Source organism: Hemicordylus capensis, chromosome 2, assembly GCF_027244095.1.
Source record: "Hemicordylus capensis ecotype Gifberg chromosome 2, rHemCap1.1.pri, whole genome shotgun sequence".
Lineage (NCBI taxonomy): Eukaryota > Metazoa > Chordata > Lepidosauria > Squamata > Cordylidae > Hemicordylus > Hemicordylus capensis.
Genome location: NC_069658.1, coordinates 425,186,890 through 425,211,278, shown reverse-complemented (window position 1 = coordinate 425,211,278; position 24,389 = coordinate 425,186,890). Strand labels below are relative to the sequence as shown.

The window sequence follows — 24,389 nt, the reverse complement described above, 5'->3', positions numbered from 1 at the left end:
GTGACGTACAGCTATCTGCATCTGATGATGTTTGATCGGGTCGGAAGATCTTGGTGTAGGGATGAAGCGGGAAGGTGGGGAAGACACCAGGTCTATGGAGTAACCCCTGGAGACCGTATCCAGAACCCACTGGTCTGATGCTGTCGACATCCACGTGAGCACGAAGTGCGACAGCCTGCCCCCCACAGGGATGTAGTCATTGTTTTCGTTGATGATAAGAGGGGAATGGGCGGGAGTTGGTTCCGCGGGACTGCCCCCTGTTGCGTGGTCTCCACTGTGGTCGGTTGAATCCCCTGGTGAAGGAAGGACGGAAGTCCCTGGACTGATTGGGATGGGAATAGTGGTAAGAGTGGTGGTGGAAAGGTCAAAAGGAACTGTGCCCGCCACGAAAGGAGGGTCTGAACTCTTTTCTCGTGGATGGCACGAGAAAAGTCTTGTCTTTCGTATCCACTAGAATGGGTTCCAATGCTGCGCTGAAGAGAGAGGAGCCATCAAAGGGGGCCGCCGTCAGTGCCATTTTAGACTTAGTATCCACGTTCCAAGACCTAAGCCACAGAATTCTTCTAGCCGCCACGGCGGAGGCCAGTGCCCTGGAAGATTGTTGAATAATGTCTAAGCTGGAATCAGCCGTTAGTGCCGCGGTCTTGGCCATCTTTTTAATGCCCTGGCGTAACTTTGTGAGTTCCGGGGGAACCATTTGGACTAAGTCCTTAGCCCAGAGGACCGTAGCTCGTGCAAAGATGGAGTTGGTGGAGGCCATCTTTATAGCGGAAGAGGAGGCCTCGTGAGCCTTCTTCAGCAGGGAATCGCAGCGCCTGTCTTCCTGAGATCTGAGCTGTTCCTGATGTTCGGAGTGGACCATAGCCCCAGATACCATTTGGACCACTGGAGGATCCACCTTGGGCGTGGCGAGTAGAGAAGACACCTCTGGGGGCAACAGGTAATGTTTCTTTGGTAAGCTGCTGATGGGCTTAGCCGAGGCGGGGCATTGCCATTCTGCGCACATAACCTTCTTAAATAGCGGAGGAAAAGGAACAATCAGGTTATGAGGTTCCGAGGGAGGAAAAACCTGCTGGTCGAATGTAGCAGGGGTAGTGTTAGCTGGAGCCTCCGCAGATGAGACATCTTTAATCGTGCACTTCGCTTTAGCTAGTAAAATTTCAAAATCTGTAGAAGAAAACAGTCTGGTAGAGTTAGAGATTGGAGGAGTGACCTCTTCCTCAGACAATTCCCCCTCCTCTTTATCCGAATCAGCAGGATCCCTAGGGATCAGTGGATGAGAATGTGAGGATTCCTCCCTGGAAGAAGATGGAGGCACCACCGGGGCAGTAGGTTTGGCTGGTGGGGGCGGGTGGGGCCTGAGGGAGGGCAGGTAGGGAGGAGGGGGGAAGAGGAGGAGGAGGGAGCGGGCTGGGATACACGGGGTGGGTCCGTAGGTGAGGGATCTTACACCTGTCCGGTGAAGTGGAGGAGGATGAGGAGTACCTCCTACGTTTGCTCTTGTGCCTATGGGCGGGAAGCCTAGGTACAAATAAGCCTCTTTCCCACATAGGAATAGCCCTGCGACGTGGGCTGGAGTCCGGGGAAGAGGAAGACAGGCGGTGCCTATCATGTCTTTTAGTCTTCTTACGCCCCCCTACGTTCAAGCGGTAGGGGAGGGGGAACCTCCCCACGGGTTGGTGCCAAAGGAACAGCCCTAATTGGGTTAACAGGGTTGGCTAGGACAGGGAGAATCACCTCAGCGGGACCTGCTTGTGAGGTACCTGGAACAGCAGGAGCTGCATCAGTAATCAAAATAGAAGGTTGCCCCTGAGTACTAAGCGGAGCTGCAGGTGGCTCATTATTATGCACAAATGAAAGTTGCTCAATAGCATTAAACGGAGCCGCAGGTGGCTCATTAGTATTCGCAGCCAAGGTTGTCCCAGAGCACAAAGGGGAGCCGCAGATGGCTCTAAATTAAATTCTCTAGCAAAGTAAGCCCGCAACCACTGCGTGGCCTTAGGCAAAAAGGGATCATTACTCACGGCTTGCATAAGCGCTGGCTGCGAGGGCAGAGAGACGTCGCAGGAATCGCATGCAAGCGGTGGGGGGGGGAGCGTGGACCAGCCAGTTCCCCCTCAACCGCGATCTTAGTTGGGATCATAGCTACTGGAGCCGGTTCGTTGCCCACCGGGCTCCGGACTCCAGGCACAGCATGCAGGGATTTAGAGCGCTCCTTTCCCTTGACTTTCGGTTTCGAGCCGTTTTCCCCCGCCTTGAGCTTTGAGTGGCGGCAAACCGCTTGAATAAGGAGCCGCTCGCTAAGCCTCTTTCGACCCTCGTGCAAATGGGCGGCGTCTTTACACGAATCTTTTCGTTTCTTCTTCTTTGGGGGGGGGGGAGGGCTGGTCATGGAGATGCTTTGATTTTTTCAAAGCCTTAGCAGGTCGCTGTTCAGAGGATCTATCGGGCAGGGACTGATTGGGGGGATCAGATAATGGCGGCGGAGCCGCGATACCAGGCATAGCACTAGACGAAAGAGCTAGTGTAGCGGGCAGGGCCGACAGGGCGTTTGGTTAGGCCGTTGAAGAAGCTGCGCCCAGCTCCTGTGGAACATGCGAGCTCTCTGAGAGGGAACCTTGCATAAGGTCCTCGGCGTGAGCCGCTTCCATTGTAAAGGAGAAGAAACCCCCTTGCTTTTACAAGAGAAATCAATCAAGGAATTTAGAGCCGAATCCAAATTGGAAATAAAAAAGAGATTTGAGCACAATTTTAATAGTAGGAGACCGAATTGAGAACTACTCCCCTCCCACCCTAGCACACTAGAGAGGGTGAAGAAAGGGGAGAGTAGGCAGACGGAGCAGGAGATAGTAAAAAACAGAGATAGAAGTCACCAAATACCTAAATGACCAGAGCTCTCTCCAAAACAGTCCTATCCCGAGTGAGACAGAACTGGAACTGGGACTAGGAGGTAACCACGCCTTCAATCAAGTCACATGATTCCAGTTCTGTCTCGAGCATGTGCAGCACATCACCCTATCTGAGGATCTCCTACTCAGGGGGGAAATGTGTTTAGGCCTGACCTCACCACCCTCTCCCTCCTTATAGCTTTAATGGGTTCAAAGCCTTGAGTATGATTTTGCAGACACTGGTTTTGCTGCTTCGGTTATGGCAGCCTCTACCTGTGTCCATCCTGACAAATAATATGATCACCCATTTCTCTTCATTTTGTCCCAAGTTTGAATAAACTCCGTGGGCTTCCACTGTGGAATTTTGAACAGAACTCCTAGGAGGGAAGATATGGCCAGTTAGGGAAGAGAGGAAATGATATCTCTCAACAGTGAGAGTGGCATTACCAGTTCTGCTCTTCAATCCAGTAGTCCAAGTACTGTCGCACCTCCATGGGCAGGCAGTCATCTGCATAAAGACAATGCACCAGGTCCAAATGGACACTGTCCAGCATCTGAATCTGTTGCCATTGGGACATGTTGGAGGTCAAGAATAGGATGCCCAAAGCCAGCAGTACCTGAGGAAGCAAGACAGAACATCAGGAGAGGAAAAGAGATTCCTTTGCAAGGAAAAAAGCAACCAAGAAAGTTCAACAAAAACAGCAACAGAACAACTTACTGTATGAAGACTTCCATAGCACTTTATTTCAATACATTTTAGTTATACTTTTTAGCAAGGGGATTTCAACAAGCTTAAGAGCACGATATAAGCATCATCTCATACCGCACGGGAGATGGCAACGGTAAACCCCTCCCGTACTCTACCAAAGAAAACCACATGGCTCTTTGGTCGCCAGGAGCCAACACCGACTTGACGGCACAACTTTTAAGAGCACAAAATATAGTAACCTCACTGAAAACAAACCAATGTATAGTGATCTTTGTACAGTACGAAAACTGCCCATTATTCCAGATTCATCTAAAGAATCTTCATAAGACTTGTATAAATATTTGTATACTTCTTTAATAAACCTTTTCTTTTTTAAATAAGGGAGGACGAATGATCAATGCCCCAAGAGGGCTCAGTTTCTACATGCAGTGAGGGATTGGCATTGACCCAAGGAAGCCCTGTTCTCTCCCCTCCCCTTCCTTGCTCAGTTACCTGGTAACTCATATTACCTGGGAATACATGCAAAACTTCTGTTCTGTCTAACGTTTGGTATGCTACAATTAGTATGTGCCAAGTACAAGCCAGGGAAAGAACGATCCCTCATCATATGAAGTAGGATCATACCCATGACTTTTAAATACATACAAACATGAAATACTGGCAATGAAATTGCATGACAATATTAACAGATTAATCCTATACACATTCAGGGCCAAACAACATGTTATGCCAATCTCTGATTGGATTACCCCCCCTCCCCCAATTTTTGAAAGTAGCAGTGGTAGGCCCAATCCAGACCAGGGCTTTAGCACGGGGGGAAAGGGTATAATCCTTCTTCCCACTTGGCAATTCCCCATTTGAATTGCCCTTCCAAGTTTAGTTACACATTTAGAGACAACTTTCAAATTAAAAAAACTTTGAGGAGAAACCTATGCCGCCCTCCACAGCCACTAGTGGCCACCAAGTGAGGTGAGGAGCAGAAGCCCATATTGTGCCAGTCTCCTCACCCACTTCCCACTGTGGCTAACAGCAGCTGGAGGAGATTTAAGTTGGGGGAAGAGGGAGAAAGGGAAGGCTTCATGGCTCCAATCCAAACCAAATCCCCCATGACTGCTTTTAACTGAATAAGCTGGGAGATACAAATCGCAGGTTCTCCCACATCACATCTAATTTGGCCAAACATCATGAATGGAACCAGTGCTGTTGGCCCCTCAGGCTGTTGATATATCCTCTGTAAGAGACTCAGGGCTCATCACGGATGTTGTCACATTAAAAAGTAAAGATTATATCTCTTATTGGATTGCATCAGATATTCACAACGTTGTATGAGTCGGAGTTCTAGTCAGAACATTCTCTTTATTTATTTAATCTTATCTTATTTTTGGACTGCCTGATGGATGTATCCCTAGGTGGTGTACATCATTTTAAAATACAGACATAAAAATAAAACAAAAAACCTACCCAGATTATCTTAATAGGTGGCAGAGTTCATGACAAAGAAGGCGTTCTCTTAACATCAGTAGGTGTTTGCACTGAGATTTCACAGAGACATTTTGATATCCTTGAGATTAAGGCTTACACACAGGGGCGGGCGGGGGGAGTGTAACTGAACTCAAAGTCAAATTTCTCCAAATTCTGAGTATTCACATTTAAAGGCTCCTATTTGACCCATGCATCTGGAAAGCATTACTGTGTTCAATTCTGTTCCCTCTATCACCATCAATATGAGATTCAAATCATGGTGTTTTCAGTGCAACAGTGAAACCAAGAGGAAAAAATGCCATACAATGCAGGGAGGCAAGCAGAATCAAATCAAAAGCAGCAAGCACATGTTAAAAATGAAATTCAGAAACCAGGGAGTCCAGTTCTGAAAAACAGCCCATTGTAGCTGTTTGGAAGGGAATAGAAAACAATCAGATCACTGCACTACATCATGATTTGCACAGCAATATTGGCTACTCAATACTCCATTTCCTGAAATCCAGACCAAATATTATTAATATAAATGCCAACTTTGATTAGGGCATCATGCATTCTTCTGTCTTATATTCTTATTCTCAAGTCCTGCTCTGGGATTTTCAGTTAATCTGACTTTTCTCAGCTTCAGCGAAGGATTAAAGATAGCTAGAGTTTGAGAATTCAATGCTGTTTTACCAGTTACAATTCTGTCTCATGCTTGCTCCATCTACAAAATACTTGACTATTTAAATGCAGGAAAACACACATTAATTAAAATGGGAAGCTCTTAGCAATATAGCTCTTATTTATTTATTATTTATAAACCACCCTGAGCCATTTTTGGAAGGGCAGTATAGAAAATAAATAAATTTATTATTATTATTATTATTAATAATAATAATATTAATATTAGAAGAAAGTTGGGGTTGGATTTGGAAGGTTCATATTAAAGATATTATTTATTTGGGTTTTATTTTATTTGGAAGGTTCACATTAAATTTCATATTAAATATAAAATTAGTTTAATTGCTGCATCCCCCCCCTTGGAGTCCCCCCCCCAGTTTATCTGAAAATAGTATGTGAAAATAGTATGTGATCAGCTATGTAAGAATGATTACATGGGGCGCTCAGAACAATTTTCAGTGAGATTCAGGTGGCTACAACAACAAAAGGAAAAGAAAAGAAAAGAAACCCCACAATATTGTCTCTTGCAGAAATTATATAGGAACATAGGAGGCTGCCATATACTGAGTCAGACCATTGGTCCATCCAGCTCAGTACTGTCTACACACAGACTGACAGTGGCTGCTTCAAGGTTGGAGGAGGAGTCTCTGTCAGCCCTATCTGGTGAGGAGAGGGAGACTTGGAACCTTCTGCCTGCAAGCATACAGATTATCTTCCCAGAGCAGCCCCATCCCATAAGGGGAATATATTACAGTGCTCACATGTAGTCTCCCATTCAAATGCAAACCAGGGTGGGCCCTGCCTAGCAAAGGGGACAATTCATGCCTGCTACCACAAGACCAGCCTTACTGCAGAAGTGGTCAATTTGCCAGAACCTTCTCAAGTTTTGGAGAGATGCATACATTGTCCTATCCCCAAGAGTTTAAAAACTAATTGTTTCCTCTAAAACAGACATTGTATCTTTTAATTGGCTTGTCAATTGGAACTTTCCTACTTTGGGCCTTCCCCCTTTCCATGGGGCAGACTAATCTTTGCCTCAGTTGTGCACTCTGGTAAGTGAAAGATTCTTCATAAGTGTTTCCCTTTTTGACTAAGATCATTTTGATGACCGATCTTTGATGACATTTGCCGCCCATATTTTCTGTTAGTTAGTTTAGATAGTTTAAATTTTTATACAAGCTGAAGTGTGGTGTGTTCGTTCATTTTCTCTCATCTATTCACTATAATTTAGAAGTAAACAACTGTGCCCAGAACTTTGAATCATGGGCTAACTTATTTCAGGTCTGTTCATTCTATTCTTTGTCCATAGCCAAATTTGCTCATTTCTTTGTATATTAGCCTGGTCTCCTCTAATTTATCTTGCTTGTTTGACAGGAAAAGGAGAACATGTTTTTAAACTAAATTAATTGTATATGCACCCCAGAATATTGTTGAGGAACTACTGCTGTAATTTGCTGGGACATACATAAAGTGTGTGTGTGTGTGTGTGTGTGTGTGTGTAAAATACCTTTCCTTTCCCTGTCAAACAAGCATAATAAATCCTGTGAGCCCATCCAGAGAGGAGGTTGCTTTGCTGCATCTCTGCATGATTCACTGCTCTGGCCTGACCTCATTTCAATTTATGTCTATCAAGTGAAATTGTTGACCTCCTTGCTAAAATATATAACTTATCCCTGCAGCCAGGTTCTGTACCAGAGGACTGGAGAGTAGCAAATGTAACACCGATTTTCAAGAAGGGATCCAGGGGTGATCTGGGAAATTACAGGCCGGTTAGCTTAACATCTGATCCAGGCAAATTGATGGAAAGCATCCTAAGGATAAAACTGTAAAGCACATAGAAGAAGAGGCCCTGCTGGGAGAGAACCAGCATGGCTTCTGCAAAGGTAAATCTTGCCTCACCAACCTTTTGGAATTCTTTGAGGGTGTCAACAAGTGTGTGGATCAAGGTGATCCAGTTGACAGAGTACACCTGGACTTCCAAAAAGCTTTTGACAAAGTTCCTCATCAACGACTCCTGAGGAAACTTAGCGGTCATGGAATAAGGGGACAAGTACATGTGTGGATTGCTAACTGGTTGAAAGACAGGAAACAGAGGGTAGGTATAAATGGAGAGTTTTCGCAATGGAGGGAAGTAAGAAGTGGGATCCCCCAGGGATCTGTACTGGGACCAGTACTTTTTAATTTATTCATAAATGATCTAGAAGCAGGGGTAAGCAGCGAGGTGGCCAGATTTGCAGATGATACCAAACTCTTCCGGGTAGTGTAAATCCATAACTGATTGTGAAGAGCTCCAAAAGGATCTCTCCAAACTGGGGGAGTGGGCAACAAAGTGGCAAATGAGGTTCAATGTTGGCAAGTGTAAAGTGATGCACATTGGAACGAAATCCCCAACTTCAAGTATATGCTGATGGGATCTGAGCTGTTGGTGACTGACCAGGAGAGGGATCTTGGGGTTGTGGTGGACAACTCGTTGAAAGTGTCAACTCAATGTGCGGCAGCTGTAAAAAAGGCCAATTCCATGCTAGGGATCCTTAGGAAGGGGACTGAAAATAAAACTGCTAATATTATAATGCCCTTATACAAAACTATGGTGCGGCCACACCTGAAGTACTGCGTACAATTCTGGTCACCACATCTAAAAAAGGACATTGTAGAACTGGAAAAGGTGCAGAAGAGGGCAACCAAGATGATCAGGGGCCTAGAGCACCTTTCTTATGAGGCAAGGCTACAACACTTGGGGCTATTTAGTTTAGAAAAAAGATGACTGTGGGGAGACATGATAGAGGTCTATAAAATCATGCATGGTGTGGAGAAAGTTGACAGAGAGAAATTCTTCTCCCTCTCACATAACACTAGAACCAGGGGTCATCCCATGAAATTGATTGCCAGGAAATCTAGGACCAGCAAATGGAGGTACTTTTTCACACAAAGCATAATCAACTTGTGGAATTCTCTGCCACGAGATGTGGTGACAGCCAACAACCTGGAAGGCTTTAAGAGGGGTTTGGATAACTTCATGGAGGAGAGGTCTATTTACGGCTACTAGTGGGAGGGCTGTAGGCCACCACCAGCCTTGGGGGCGGGGTGCCTCTGAGTCCCAATTGCAGGGGAGTAACAGCAGGAGAGAAGGCATGCCCTCAACTCCTGCCTGTGGCTTCCAGCAGCATCTGGTGGGCCACTGTGTGAAACAGGATGCTGGACTGGATGGGCCTTGGGCCTGATCCAGCAGAGCTGTTCTTATGTTCTTATAAGGGCAGCAAATTCTGGATGTTTCTCCATCTAGTGTGATTAGATCAATCAATAATACCGCAATGTAGAGATGTCACAGAAGTACTTGTCTCCAGGAGAGACTTCCTAACGAAGTACTTTTCTGGGCTTGGCCCCATCCAATAATGAGGCATTCTCACATCAATGATTCATACAGACACAGGGGGGTGACCCTCTCTGAGAGTTACTCTCACACATGAGTAAGTGCTACTCTCACGCATTTCAAATGTAAACCTTTTCAGGTTAAAAATGAAGTGCTCCAACTTCAGAAGAGTGTACCTCTGATAACTAAAAGGTTGGGGAAACACTAGCTTATAGTGTTGCATTTGCAGCTGCGTGTCCCTTTCTCAAAAAGGCAGATCTGGCCACAGTTACCCACGCTTAGTCATGTCACGGCTGGATTACTGAAACATGGTCTCCGTGGGCCTGTCCTTGAAGAGTATTCGGAAACTACAGCTAGTGCAAAATGCAGCAGCTAGGATTTCATCCAGAGCTGCTTGCTGGGATCATATTACACCCATTCTGAAAGAACTGCACTGGTTACCAATTTGTTTCCGGGTCCAATTCTAGGTGCTGATTTAAAGCCCTTAATGGTTTGGGCCCTGGATATCTTTTTTAATATATATATATATTTAAAATCACCAGATACCATTACAATACATTTATAAAAACCATAATTAAAAAGAGAAAAGAAGAAGAAAAACAAGCCCAAACCTGTGACCAGGGTGGATTTGATTTAAATCAAACTGATTTAAATCACAATTTAAATCACTAGCAGGGTGGATAAAAATCAAAAAAATCTGATTTAAATCAAAACAATCTGATTTAAATCAAAAAAATCCGATTTTTTTGATTTAAATCGGATTTTTTTTATTTTTATCCACCCTGCTAGTGATTTAAATCGTGATTTAAATCAGTTTGATTTAAATCAAATCCACCCTGCCTGTGACTACAAAACATTAGACACATAACACTCTACAACGTTGAGTTCATTCTTAAACAAATACATCTTTCCAAACTTGGATGAATTGGGTTGTCCCCTCCTTACTATAATTTTTATAATTCAAAAATAATAATAGATCCTGCCAAAACATAATAAAAGACTGAGATGGAATTATACCTTTTCAGCTATTTAAGGAATAAGACAGTTTTTTGGCTGCTGCAATATACTGTTCTTCAAGGGATAACACTTCCTCTTTCCAATTTTTGGCTATGATCAATCTAGCTGCTATCAACATAAAGGACAGTAAATCTTTACATTTTAGTGTCTCTAGTTCTCCTGAAAAAATACCTAACAATGCCAAGAGGAGATCTGGTCGAATCTGATGGTCAGTGATATTCATAATCTCTATAAAGATGCAAAAAAGTAGATTTTTTTAACCCCGGATATAATTATAATTATATCATAAACCGCTTTGGGATTATTTTAATGAAAAGTGGTATAGAAATGGAACAATAAAATAAATGTAACATATTTTGTATTTATTTCATTTTTTTCAACTTTCTGCTTAGAAAAGTCCTCATCAAGGTGGCTCACAAAAACCAAATCACTACAAAACAAACAGAATCAAATAAAATCTAATCAAAGCATTTAAAACAATCAAAACGCAGAGCCAACATACTGTATTCTGGAGCTTTCCCAGACAGCAGGCATTACCATGGCTTTACCGTGAGTTCGAAGTTGCCCCCCCAAAACAGATGCAAAAAAGTAGATTTTTTTTAACCCATGATAAAAATCAGGCTACAGTAACGCACAACGAAAAATCCAAATTGTGTGTGAAATGCTCCCCAATAGCTCACAGGGACTTAGAGAGAACACTGTAAATTTGGATAAATTTGGCCGATATGTGAATGCACACCTCAATTCTGGAGGAGAAGCGAACTAAAAGCCGGGTGTGAAAAACATCCAGGAGAGAAAAACAAACTCAGCAAGGATTTTAGAAGCTGGTAGACAAGGAAACAGAAGAGACTGTCTGATGCCTAAGAGAAAGCAGTGATGAAGCAGTCATCCTACAACTCCATATCAATGGCAAACACAATTCTTGGATCTGCACATGGAAAGCTAATCAGGTTAACCTGTCATCACAAGCTGCCATGGTTAGAAATAAACCAGCTGCCACAAGCAAGGTGGCTAGGTAGAAGCTTAGACTGGTCCCAAGCGGCTTCCCACCCAAACTATGGTCAGTTTGCCACCACCAGCAGAATAGGAGGACCTAGGCATCATCTATGTCACACAATCATTTTTCTGCATCACCACTAACAATACACCTGCGCACACCATCATTTCTGCTCTTGAGTCCATCTGCTTATATTCTGCCTGTCCCAATGTTGATATATCCAGACAAGTCATTTCCAGCCCTCTTTATCCCCTTTTAAAAAACCCTTCTCCCATCAAACCTTACAGGATGCAGGAGCAAAACTATGAGAAAGGTTGGTTGGGGGAGTTATAACATGGAAGGATTACTTCAGACAATACTCCCCGCCCCCGTCCGATAGATTAGTCTCAATGTGGTTAAAAAAAAAATAGCCTTTATTAAGACATAAAAGACAGCACAAGTTATTTCTCAGGTATGCAGATTGGGAAGTTACTGCAATTACTGGCTTCTCAAGATGAGAGCGCCATGCCACCATTTGTGCATTACAGGGTACGTTTCAGGATTTTTCAACACATACATTCTGCAGCAAGGAATGGGATCCAGAAGTTAATCTGCTAACTAAATAAGAACACTGAAGTTTCATCTTTGCACAGGAGAAAGTAACAAATGCAATCTGTCTGGCCCTCCTTCAAGGAAGGAGGAAAACAAAAACTTTCTATTTGCATGAAAGCATGTCCACCTCGTCACTTCAGAACACTACTGCTGGTTTATTTAAAACAGGAGTGGGGGACCTTGGCCCTCCAGCTGTTTTTGAACTACAACTCCCACCATCCCCAGCCACAATAACTGATGACTGGAGTTGTAGTTCAACAACAGCGGGGGGGCCAAGGTTCCCCACCCCTGATTTAAAACATTTCTACCCTGCATTTCAATCAGACATTTTCAGGGCAGCTTACAAAATCAATAAAGCAGCAGCACAGGCAAAAAGTTTCTATCCGATACCTGAGACTCACAAGAGTATGTCTACACCAGGCAAATAATCCTGCGGAGGGCCTTCCAAGCCAGGGTATCACCACTGAGAAGATCTAAATTCCTGATCACCATCTGCCGAACCTCTCCAAGTAAAGAAGGTCTCTCCACATGATCTCAGTGAACAGGTGGGTTTGTATGGGAACACTGAGGTACCCTAGCCCCAAGTGATAAAGGGCTTTATGGGTCAAAACCAGCACTTGAATCTAGAGCCACAAATGCACAGGGAGCCAGTGACGCCATTTTAAAAACTGTTGAGATATGTGTCAATCAACCTGTGCCAGTCAGCAGTCTAGCTGCCACATTCTGAACCAATTTTGGTTTCCAAATAGTCTTCAAAAGGCACCCTACGAAAAAGCACTTCAGGAGTCTAATCTGGATCCTCCCAGGGCATGGGTAACAGTGGCCGGGCTCTCTCTACTTAGGTAGGAAATTTCCTTTTAACAATTGTCTTCTCCACAGAAACATTAGTGTACCAAACTGTTCATTTATTCATTTTAACATTTTTAACCCCCATATTTTCCCTCGGCAAAGATCAATGCACATCCAGGTATTGGCCTGGAAGTCAAATCAACTGATATTTTCTGGGCTGGTTCTCACTGTTGAGGGGTGTGAGGAGAAACATTGAAGTCCTCTCACAAAAGAATATGCTCTCACTGCAGCCAGAGGCTTTATGTAACCCCTGCATACCGCCATTTAGGCTGCCACCTATTCACATAGGGAGAAGTGGGTGCCAGCTAAGAGGGTGTACTCAGAGACAAAGAGTTTAATCGAGTGTATTGCTCAAGACGAGAAAGAAATACGCAGATAGCCTCAAGAATGCTCTTCCAACAGAAACAAAGCAGTAATTAACCACCCACACAACAAAGTCAGATCTCCACTTCAGATTCAATCTCCACATGAATTGCAAGGGCGTAGGGAAGGCTACACTTCACTCTTTTAACCACTCTGATTTTGTACAGTAGGATAGTTAAATGGAAGACCATTTCCATCAGCCTGCTTGGCCCAGCTGCCAACCAACAAATCTACTCTTGGACTCCAGTAACAATTAGTGACTCTTAATGGGAATGAGCGTGGAGGGATCCTTCCACTGTCCTGTTCTGACAACTAGTCCACTGACTTTCCCTGATTCTTCCTCCCTTTCCTTTTCTCCCTAGTGTGCCTCACAGGCTTTACTGTGAGTTTACTGTGAGAATTTACTGCGAGTTTGAATTTGCCCCCCCAAAACAACGCAAAAAGTGGATTTTTTTAACCCCGAATATAGATCGAGCTACACTCTTAATGCACAATGAAAAACCCAAATCGTGTCTGGAGTACTCCTCAACAGCTCGCAGGGACTTTGGGGTAAATCTGGCCAATATGTGAACACACACCCTCCACTCTGGAGGGGAAGCGAGCTAAACGCCCCATCTGGAAATGCTCCAGGAGCTTTCCCAGACAGCAGGCTTTACTACAAGTTCAAATTTGCCCCCAGAACCAACACAAAAAAAGTGGATTTTTTTTTTACCCTGGTCATAAACTGGCTCCACTCCAATGCGCAATGAAAACTCCAAATTGTGTGTGAAGTGCTCCCCAATATCTCGCACAGACTTTGGCACAAATCCGGCTGATGCACACCCTCCATTCCAGCAGAGAAGTGAGCTAAAAACCCCATCTGGGAAACAGTGTTCCCTCTAAGGCATGCACATGCTCAAACGTTTTTGGATGTCCACTCAGTTCATTTTAGATCTCGCTCAGGTTGAATCAGGAAGTCCTCACAGTGAATGCATGTGCACGCACACCACCTTAATACTGTCGCTCACAACAAAACTCTTCCACACACAGATTGAAAAAAAACTAGGAGAGAATACTGCTGGGAATGCTCCTTGCTAGTTTTAATTCTGGTAGAGCATATAGCAATTTTGGGAATAAGAATAATGAGCTGGAAGGTAACCAGTCCAAGGTAAGTGATTTTGAGTGTGAGCAGCCTAAATTGTGCCTGGAAGGGAGACAGAAAGGTTGTGACTATGGGCTTGCTGTACAGTATTTACCTGTACCTGGCTAAGTTTTTTCAAAGTTCTTTGTTGTTAGGGTGTGTGTGTGTGTGTGTGTGTGTGTGTGTGTGTCTTAAATTCAGAATCCTCTTCCTTTTGAGTCAATACAGATATATCCTGTATTTAACTTGTATTTTTTAAGGGCTTCGTCTTAAGTTTTCTATACGGATAATTAATTCCTGTTGCATCCAGGGCAACGCTGAATGGCGCATATAAATCAATCATGCTAAAAAGCCAAGCAGATCTGAATCCGATCAGTAGCTGGACGGCTGACAGGTTGGGATGGAACCCAACTCCATGAAGAAAAGATGCAATACACACGTAATAAGGGAAACACGAGCTTTCCCTCTCCAGCTGCCAGGGACTGAGAGAGACCCATTTTATGGTATACCAATCCACACGACACGACGCGACTCGTAACTCGACCACCTGCCCCTGAACCTTTTACGCACTGCCCTTAAGACTGCAAAATCGTGCAAAAAGAGGTAACAATGATCTATGATGACGTATGGGAATAAACTAATGGAACTGACTCCTGAACTCCGCTTCCCACAACAAGCACTACCCAACTCTGCCCAGAGTTTTCGATCTGTGCCAACGTCCATCTCCTTTCCTCTGTACCCTCCACCTTACGTCACTTGGACACCAACTCCCCAGGACAGACCCTCCGGCGAGGCTGCAAGCCGTTACCCCCACCCCTCTCCTGATGCTGTCCCAGAATCGACTCCCAGGCATGCTCCTTTGAGGTTCCAAGCCCACCCCCAGCACCCTCCACTTGCCCTCAACCCCAACCTAGCACGTGTGGATTTTCTTACCGGTGCAAATCCGCTGCGTGCAAGACCCCTACACCCTTTTTCGAAACGCTACTTCCAAGGGACTGATTCCTCAAGTCCCCGCCCACTTACAGAGGCGGGTGCTGAAGGGCTGCCCCGCCCATCCATGGTTTGATTGGTAGAAACGCTCGAAGCCGCGTCCAGAAAGGGAGGGCGGACAGACCATTAAGGGAAGAGCCGGGTCGGGTAGTCGGCGATTTCGATTTCCCAGGAATGATGTCAGCAATGCAGGCGGAGCCTAACTTGGGATATGTAGTCGAAGTGGAATGTGATTGGCGGCCCACTGTGAGCACTTTCGACCTTTTGGTTAAGCGTCGCCTCCGGAAACATAGACCTGGTTTATGCGTGTATTGTAATGTGTGGACGTCTTTTAACATCAGTACGGATTCCATGAGAAAACTGGCAGCTATGCATGCATGAAGTAGTTCTGCTGAATTCTGAAAAGCATTGCGTTTTGAGAGGTTCTGCACGAGATCTGTGGTATTACATCTGTACCAGTTCTCAGACATGTAAAATAATCATCACATGAAACTGCAGTCCTCAAGCGCTGAGCTTGCTTGTGTGGATCATCTTTTCACTCAGTGTGAACAATGCAACAAACAATGCAATTGTATGCATGTTTACCTCAGCAAGTCCCACTGAGTGCAAAAGAACTTACTCACTAGTAGGGATGTTTAGGATTCGCAGCTTAAAAGGAGTGGAGGATTGTTCTTTCTTCCCCACTCCCCGTGTCAGAGGTTTGTTAACACAAACATAACATCCACAAATCAGATTTCATGAAACTCGATAGGAATATTCTTATAACTAATATAGTTTAGTCAGTGTAAAGGGTACTTCCATCATGAGACAGGCAAAAAGGTAGGTCTCTGCCGTGGGGAGTGTACGTAGCAGTGAGGGAAAGGATCAGGAGATGAATGAGGCAGTTGTCTCCAGCCCCGCAGAGTTAGCTTGTCATTAAAAGGCTGCAACTTGTCTGCTGGTTACTGTATTGGGTGTCTCTTCCCCCTCCACCCAAGAGTTGAAACCCCCATTTTGATTTTTTCATTGGCAGCAACAACATATCCTGGGCCAAACCCTGCCGTAACATACAGCTCTGGGATGCATTTGGAATGCTGGACCTGTACACGCTGCTGGCCTCTCTTTACGTTCTTGCACCTTAAGCAAACAAAAAAACCAAACCTGCCCCATCTTTCACACCTTTTAATTTTTTAATTTTTTTTTTTAATAATGCACAGTTTTAGGTTGAAGGTGGGAAAACAGTGGGACTCCCTTCTGGTATCTGCTGCTCAAAGTGATTGCTTCCTGGTAAGGCTGGCAGGCATTGTAAGAACATGATACAAAAGAATAAGGTAAGGTTGACTTTCAGCATTTGCAGAATTCATGTGTTGCCATTTGTAAATAACCATATGAACATCTAGAATTAGGAGAAAGGGCGTGGTGCCAAAGCTTTGGCTGTTAAGACAGCTTAATTTCTGCTTCTATAAATTGTTGAAGCACATACATAAAAGATGTTCAAACAAAGATATTCATGTTCTTTCTCCTCTATTCATGCCCCCTTCTCAAAAACAACAACACCTCAATACTTTAAAAAAAGTCAATACTTGTCTGCCCTAATGTGGGCAGTGCTGGACAATTCATAGCTGATTGTTTGACATTTGTATTTGCATACAATTGCAGTGCCCCTGGGGTTACTCTGAAATAAACACATAGGCTCCAGCCCCTTTGGGGGAAAAATGGCAAGAATTATTCATTTATGGCACTTTAAAGAAAAGAATTGTTTCCTATATTTACATATTTGCATAATTGTGCAGAAATGCTGCAGCCTACACTGTTCCATTGCATCTGCTTTTGGTGACTGTCTACTGTAGTGGGGAAAATAAGAGTAAAGACACTGAAGCTCTTCTCACAATCAGTGAGAAGAGCTTCTGGTGGGTCTGCGGGGAGCTTAGCCCACTCTCCCTGCAGACAAGCAACCTCCTAGCCCTGGGTGGCCGGATCAGCCGCCCACACGACTGCTGGCTCTGTCACAGAGCCGGTGGAGGCTGCAGGGATCGGAGGCCCCCCGGCCCCCAGAAGTTCCAGGATGCCTCGCATGAGCATGTGGGGCATTCTGGAGAGACCCCCGAGGCCAGGAGGCTGGCTGCAGCCTCCTGGTCGGGGGTCTACTCGTGTGTCATCGCATTCTGTGGCAGCACACGAGCAAAAAATGAGGTTGACGGAGCGCTCACTCCGTTAACCTCATTTAAGCGGAGGGGGAATTATGCAGGCTAGCCGCCTTGGAACCACCAGGCTTGCCCATGAGCCCAGTGGTTCTGATGATCAGTAGACATCAGGCTAGGTTCCCTTAGCCTGCTTTCTGATTTTGGGAATGGCTTCACTGAGTCCCTCCAACCACATACAACCTGAACATGCTGGGGTAAGGTACCACTCTGAGAGCGATTCCTGTGCGCTTTGAGTGTGGTTAATGCTGAGCCGATGAAGGCTGGACTCATCAGGGCAGGGCCTAGGGTTTTTGGCACCCTAGGCAAAGTTTGACTTTGGTGCCCAATGCCCATTCCCCAGCTGAGCACTGTGGAGCCTTGGCTTTAACTGGAGCCATGACGATGACCAGTGGATTCAGCCTACCCTGCGCTGGTTTGAGGATATGATGGGAGAGGGGAAAGAGTTAAGGAGCTCGGGCTCTCAGAGCCCACCTAACACCCACCCTTCCTCTATTGCCAGTTTGAAACCGCCTCCCTCCCCTCAGCAGTGCAGCAGCTGTGATCCTCAGGGCCAACCAACCTCTCTGTTTCCCTGAGAGGCAGCTTTTCATGGCACTGTGAGGAATTTCCCTCCATGACCAATCATGCTGAGCACAGGCAAGCCAACCCAACTGTCACACGCATCACTTACTTCCTCTTACGGGTCTGGGCAATTGAGGGAGCAGGATGGAGGCTCCCATTTAAGCAGATGCAGTAGTAACAGAGCAGAGCAAGGCAGGGATGGAGTAGAGACAGAGCACACTGAGTAGAGAGGAGGAGGAGGAGGAGGAAAGCAAACCAGTGGCCAGCTAGGAGGTGGGCCCTGCCCATACAGCTTCCACCCAGGGAGCTGTGATGCTACCCAAGAACTGGTGCCCTAGATGACCGCCTAGGTCTGCCTAATGAGCCCCTGGTGGCGCAGTGGTAAAACTGCCGCCCTGTAACCAGAAGGTTAAAAGTTCAATCCTGACCAGGGGCTCAAGGTTGACTCAGCCTTCCATCCTTCTGAGGTTGGTAAAATGAGTACCCAGAATGTTGGGGGCAATATGCGAAATCATTGTAAACCGCTTAGAGAGCTCCGGCTATAGAGCGGTATATAAATGTAAGTGCTATTGCTATTGCTAATGGACAGGCTGGCCCTGAGACTCATGTCACAGTAGGGACTAAGCAAGTTTTCAGATCACAAATAGCACCATCCAATTCTAAGTGGGTAGTGTAGACATAGCTTTGGGTACACACGGAAGGAAGAAGAAAAAGCAGATAAGCAGAGGAGACAGAAGAAGAGTGCAAAGAGAGACTAGGCTATGGACAAGCAGAACAAATGAGGAAACGAGGGACTCAACAAATGACGACAGGGAATCTGGTGACCCCACATTCTGTTTGAGTACTACTCCAGCCCTTTAAACTCATCACTGCTGGGATGTTCCATAGAGCCCTAGTATAAGAGGCCAAACTTCTTCTCCCAAACACTTCTATAGTGGGGGGAAGCTTACAAAGTAAAAAAGCTTTGATACATTTTCTGGCACTTGGGTGCCTAAGTGTATTTATCTGGAAATAAAGCAGCAGAGAAAGGTCTGCTATGTAGTATATTTGTATTGTTGCTTGTTCTTAAACCACCAGATAGGGACAGCATGCAGACATCTCATTTTAGTGCAAGAGACACATGACCTGGTATAGGGAGAAAGAGAGATGTTGCCAACTACATTATGGTGACTGGGCCATCATAGTTGGGGGGAAATGTATTAAGGCTCTTTTTGCTGTCTGTAGTAGTTGATCAAGGAGCGCACACCAGCTTTGGCCCCTACAGAAACACCCAGCCCGAGTATGCTACTCGCCCCGCCTGTCATAGCTCCCAGCATATCAAAACCCAGGTCCATGACCCCCTCCAGAGCACGCTCCTTTGCCAGGTCTGTGCAGTCCTGGGTTGCATAGTAGATGCTGGTTCCAAAATTGTAAAAGGTGCTGACCCCAGGTACCCACTCCACAATGGAATGGACATTGTGCTCCCTCTCACTTAAGCAGTCCTCTGGGGTGGAACGCCGGCCTCTGGCAAGCCTCTGGCACTGATGTAGCCAGGAATGGGCGCCATGGCGTGGCAGGAAGTAGCTGCCATTTCGATCCAGCACTTGGAAAGAACTGGTGCCATTGGGGGCCACTCCAGCACACGTCTCTCCTAGTTGGTGACAAGCTGCAGCAGCTGCTGGAAACGTTTTGAAGACCCGGTGTGCCTGGCCATGCAGGAAAGAGCCATGAATGGGTGTCAGACCTTTGCAGCGCAAAGCCCGTGTGTGGGCAAGCTGCTCCAAGTTGAACTCCAAGGCAGCAGTGCTGCTGTTGCTCGGAGCAGGGGAGTGAGCTGTGCCCAGGGCGCCTGCCAACAGAAAGAGGAGGGCATTGGACTCTGCCTCGCCCAGCTCCTTGTAGAGGCGCAGGATCAGGGTTTCTGCATGCCAGCTACAGCCTGCACCCTGCAGAGCAAGTGCCAGTGACGCTTGAATGAGGATCTGAGACAGCCGGGGCACGCTCGCAAACTCTTCTAAGGCTTCGGGCATCAGGTCCTCACAGGAAATGCCCTTCGGAGGCAACTGGGACTGGAGAGATTTGGGGGATATGGAGCTGAGCAGGGTATGAAGAGAAGCATGGCTGGAGTCAGAGGTGGATTGGTGGGTTTCAGAAGCTCTCTCTGCAAGGCTAGCCTTGGGGAGCAAGCCCCCTTCCGGTCCATAAGGCAGCAGGAGGCCAAAGAAAGTCAGGGTCATGGGCAGCGGCAGGTACATGTTGGACAGCTTCCTTGGGACCTGTTGAAAATGGGGAGTTAATACCAGAGATGTCTCCTGCTGAGGACTCAGATGCTTCTGATATGGCTGTACAATGTTGCCCTGCCTGCCTGGGGCACAGATCTCACCTTACCTTCGGTCGGGGCTGAACAACCTTGGCCCTCCTGCAGATGGTGGACTACAACTCCCATCAGCCCCAACTATTGACCACTGCAGCCAATACATGTGGTTACTGTGTCCTTATGCAAACCTGCCTTAGGGGGTCACTGGACTGGTATCAAAGTTAAAACATATTCTGCTTGGATAGCTCCATGGAGGATAGCTCGGTCAACAGCTATGCACCATAATAGCTAAATGAAAACTACAGGTCTAGAGACAGTAGACCAAATGGCAGAGGCAAGCACAGCAAGACAACTGTCACCTTCGTGCTCCACCTGGCAGCTTCCAGAGGCATGTAGGTGTCCCCTGTTATATCAGAATGCTGGACTCAGTGATAACCCTCTGCTGGATACAAGGCTGCAAATGAGATGTGGTGTATAGGGCTAGGTGTGGGTGGGTATGGCAGTTGCATTTAATTGGAGGCTGTATTCACTTGTACAGATGAACCCTCGTGCTATCTCTCTTTGAACAAGTGATTTAGGACAAGGGTGAGCAGAAGATAGGTTGGGATGTACTTGGTGATTGCAGTAGATTGTCATGGGTCCCTGATCCCAGTAGTTTATGTAGCAAATAATTTCCCCCCCTCAAAAACACAAATCTATTGTCTCTAGCCATATACTAATCATCTTGTAGCCTCTGTGTTCCCCACCTGTAACAAAGGAGCATGAAGTGGTTGCTTTTGATCAGTTATGTGAATAGGGCTGCTGGCCCACTGTAGACTTTTGTATTAGAATCTTGATCTGTAGTAACTCCAGTACAGATAGCCTAGAAGTATCAAATGGAACACAGGAAGCTGCCATATACTGAGTCAGACCACTGGTCTATCTAGCTCAGTATTGTCTACACAGACTGGCAGCAGCTTCTCCAAGGTTGCAGGCAGGAATCTCTCTCAGCCCTATCTTGGAGATGCTGCCCGGGAGGGAACTCGAAACCTTCTGCTCTTCCCAGAGTGGCTTCATTCCCTGAGGGGAATATCTTGCAGTGCTCACACATCAAGTCTCCCATTCATATGCAACCAGGGCAGACCCTGCTTAGCTATGGGGACAAGTCATGCTTGCTACCACAAGACCAGCTTTATACTTGCCATGAGGATGACTAGTGAAGGACTACCCTGCACTGGCTTGAGAATATAATAGTCTCCATTGCAGTCGTCTCTGGAGGTCCATCTCCAGTTGCCGCCAGTTCGTCTGGTGGCCACATGGAGACGGGCCTTCTCGGTTGCTGCCCCGGGACTATGGAATGCGCTCCCTATTGAGATACGATCCTCCCCATCTCTGACAATTTAAAAAAATATATTTTTTAAAACCCATCTTTTTACTCAGGCTTTCCCAGCTTCTTGATAATGTATAGGTTGTTAATTCCATGACTGGTTTTTAAATTGTTAGTTTTTAATTGCTTTTATGTGTTTTATATGTGTTTTTAACTGTCTTATCATTGTGAACCGCCCAGAGACATGAGTTTGGGGCGGTATAGAAGTGTAATAAATAAATAACTAAATGGGAGAGGGGGGAAGCGTGAAGGAGCCCACCCAACACCCACCCTTCCTCTATTGCCACTGCCGGCCTCCCTCCCCTCAGCAGTGCAGCAGCTATGAAACTCAGGGCCAACCAACCTCTCTGTCTCCCTGAGAGGCAGCTTTTCATGGCACTGTGAGGAACCTCCCCATGTATGGCTCATAGGTAAGTGGCTCTACCTCCATACAGTGACAGCACTAAGAGGGGAAATGGGGAGGGGGGCAGAAAGGGAAAAGTGCATTTCTGAGTGGGCGAGCTGTGTCCACATGTGCAATTTCTGAAACACACATGGGGAGTGGAGTCACCATTTTGCATCTGTCTTCCCCAGAAGCCCTATTTTGCACCTGGCTCTGCTTGGTGGATTTTACGTTTTCGTTTAAAAACAACAACAAACCACCACCAAAGTAAATCCCACAAGACTAAAGTCTGGCTACCCTGGCTTTTAGGATACATCTTCCTCTGTAGCATACACACACTGAATGGATACACAGGAGCCTATTCCTCAGCGAGAAGATGACATTCAATATTCTCAGGTTCTCCTTTTCTGTATCTTCTGCAGGGGAGGAGCAGTTTTATCTGGGATAGACAGAAACAGCCAGGGAAGAGCTGGAAGGAAGCCTTTCTTTAGTAATTTTCCTCTCAATAAATGATTGGGGGTCGATTTATCTTTGGATTATATATTCCTTTTCCCTCAATGGAGGTTGGCTAAAAGAAGCCCTTCATGGAAATAGGGCTCTGTTGACAAGTTGTCTTCAAACTTTAACAGAGGGCAGATTTGAAAACATGTATGAATGAGATAAGGGTATTTTGCTGCTCTGGTAAACAGGGATAGGGAGGAGACAGTGAGTTTAGGCAAGACACTGCTCGAGATCAGAAGGCATGGTGGAGAAACAGTATGACACCTGACTGATGAAGGCCAAGTTTGCACCAACTTTCCCCCTAGAACAGGGGCTCTCAACCTTGGACCCCAAGCTGTTTTTGGGCTACAATTCCCATCATCCCCAGCCACAATTAAAAGGTAAAGTCTGCCATCGAGTCAGTGTTGACTACAGAGCCCTGTGGTTGTCTTTGGTAGAATACAGGAGGCATGCTGGGCGCTGACCGAAATAAAGAAATTTGAATTTGAATACAGGAGGGGTTTACCATTGCCATCTCCCCTGCACCTTCCTATATCGCTGCTGCCCAATATAGGAGTTTCCCATAGTCTGGGAAACATACCAGCAGGGATTTGAACTTGCAACCTCTTGCTCTCTACACAAGTTACTTCCGCACTGCTCCATTAGGTGGCTCCAGCCACAATTGCCTTGGGTCAATTTATCCTCACAACGAGCCTATGAAGTAGGTTAGGCTGAGAAATGTCTGGCCCAGGGTCTCCCAGTGAGTTTCATGGCCGAATGGGGATTTAAACTTGGGTCTTCCCAGTTCTGGAATGTATTCCAACTCCAACTACTCCACACATCTGCCACATGAAACAGACTACTTGCTACAGCAGAACTGTTTCAGACAGATGACTAAAGCCCTTTCTGGCAGGAACATATCAGCTTGCTATTTCCCCCAGTTACTTGCAAGCTATTTAGCTGCCCTTTGAGAGGCTGAACTGCACATTCCCAAAAGGGTAGCAGGAAGATGTTTGAAACCAGGAGACAGAAGGAATAGTTTCCTTCCCCACCTCATAGAAAAATAAGGGGTGGTGTAAATGTTTGGTGGGGCGGGGGGTGGGGGCAGAATGAATGAGGTGCATTAATAGATCAAGATTGTGCTCCAAAGGCTATAAGCTATGTAGATCAGAGGTCCAAACAGAGCTGTCTGAACTGTGTAAACAAGAAAATGGGATGTAACCAGAAACAGCAGTTTAAGACAAAGCAGAATACTGTACATTACTTTGCTGCCAGTGCTTAGGAAAGAAACCAGCTGGTTTTCTTACAAAGGGCAATTACAACAGATGAGTCAGACTCAAGTCAATTGAGTATGCTGGAGAACTTGTCTGTACAAGAAACTCCCAGGGGTCTGAATGAACATCCCTTCCTCAGAGTTGCTCAGCAGAAACAAACCACACGATACCAGCTTGCCAGTGGATTCTCCCCCCCCCGCCCCCAGCCGCTGATTGATCCCTGTTGTGGAAATAAGAGGGACTTTCCCATTAGCCTGGCACAACCTTCTCTCGCCCCTTCAGAACAGTGCCCTGAAATGTACCCTTGACAAGGCCACAAACATCTTTACCCATCTCTGCTAACATGCCTGCCTTCTCCCACCCACTCCCCTGCCACAAAGAAGCAACAGCTTACCTGCTTAAAGGGGCAAGTGTATATAAAGCACCAGGGCAAGAATCAGCTGTTTGAGTTGGTGCTTATACACATATATACCAACTGGCCAGCCTTATCAGTAGATCCAGTTGCAACATGCAGCTTCACTGGCAAATTCTGGCCTTTGTTTCCAAATATTTGCTCCTCCCTTGCAAGGGCTCCAAGTGTGGTGTGTGTGACCTTTCCAACTCATTCTTGTTCCTCAGCCAATTCCCCCCCCCCGGCCCATTTTGGTTCAGAAGCTAACTAGACTAGGGATTCCTAAACTAAATGCCACAATGGACCAGAACTCTGTGTGTGTGTGTGTGTGTGTGATTAACTGCTGCAAGTTGGTTGCTTCTACTGGCACAACAGAAGTCAGCACCACACTGTCTTCTGCAGCTAGAAGTAGGGCTGGAA

The 24,389-nt window shown here is 45.9% G+C and overlaps 2 protein-coding genes across 8 annotated transcripts in view; both read right to left on the bottom strand.

The window, feature by feature from the left end:
• The window catches only part of STAT2 (signal transducer and activator of transcription 2), a 61,281-nt gene extending 46,111 nt beyond the window's left edge, over positions 1 to 15,170 (bottom strand). For 2 of the 7 annotated variants that reach the window (XM_053298274.1, XM_053298275.1), the window contains exons 1-2: positions 14,980 to 15,155; positions 3,336 to 3,505 (exon numbers count right to left, since the gene is read on the bottom strand). In XM_053298274.1, the coding sequence (XP_053154249.1) occupies positions 3,336 to 3,466 (131 nt within the window). In that variant the 5' untranslated portion in view covers positions 3,467 to 3,505; positions 14,980 to 15,155. Of the gene's footprint in view, positions 1 to 3,335; positions 3,506 to 14,979 lie in introns of those variants that run through there. The other 5 variants (XM_053298276.1, XM_053298277.1, XM_053298280.1 and 2 more) reach the window with 3 other exon arrangements.
• A 3,642-nt stretch (positions 15,171 to 18,812) lies between these two features.
• APOF (apolipoprotein F) lies at positions 18,813 to 24,070 on the bottom strand. The gene is made up of 2 exons (XM_053298282.1): positions 23,973 to 24,070; positions 18,813 to 20,035 (listed from the first exon to the last, which is right to left on the bottom strand). The coding sequence occupies exon 2, from the start codon at positions 20,012 to 20,014 to the stop codon at positions 18,980 to 18,982; it is 1,035 nt and encodes a 344-aa protein (XP_053154257.1). The 5' UTR covers positions 20,015 to 20,035; positions 23,973 to 24,070; the 3' UTR covers positions 18,813 to 18,979.
• Positions 24,071 to 24,389: the final 319 nt, after the last annotated feature.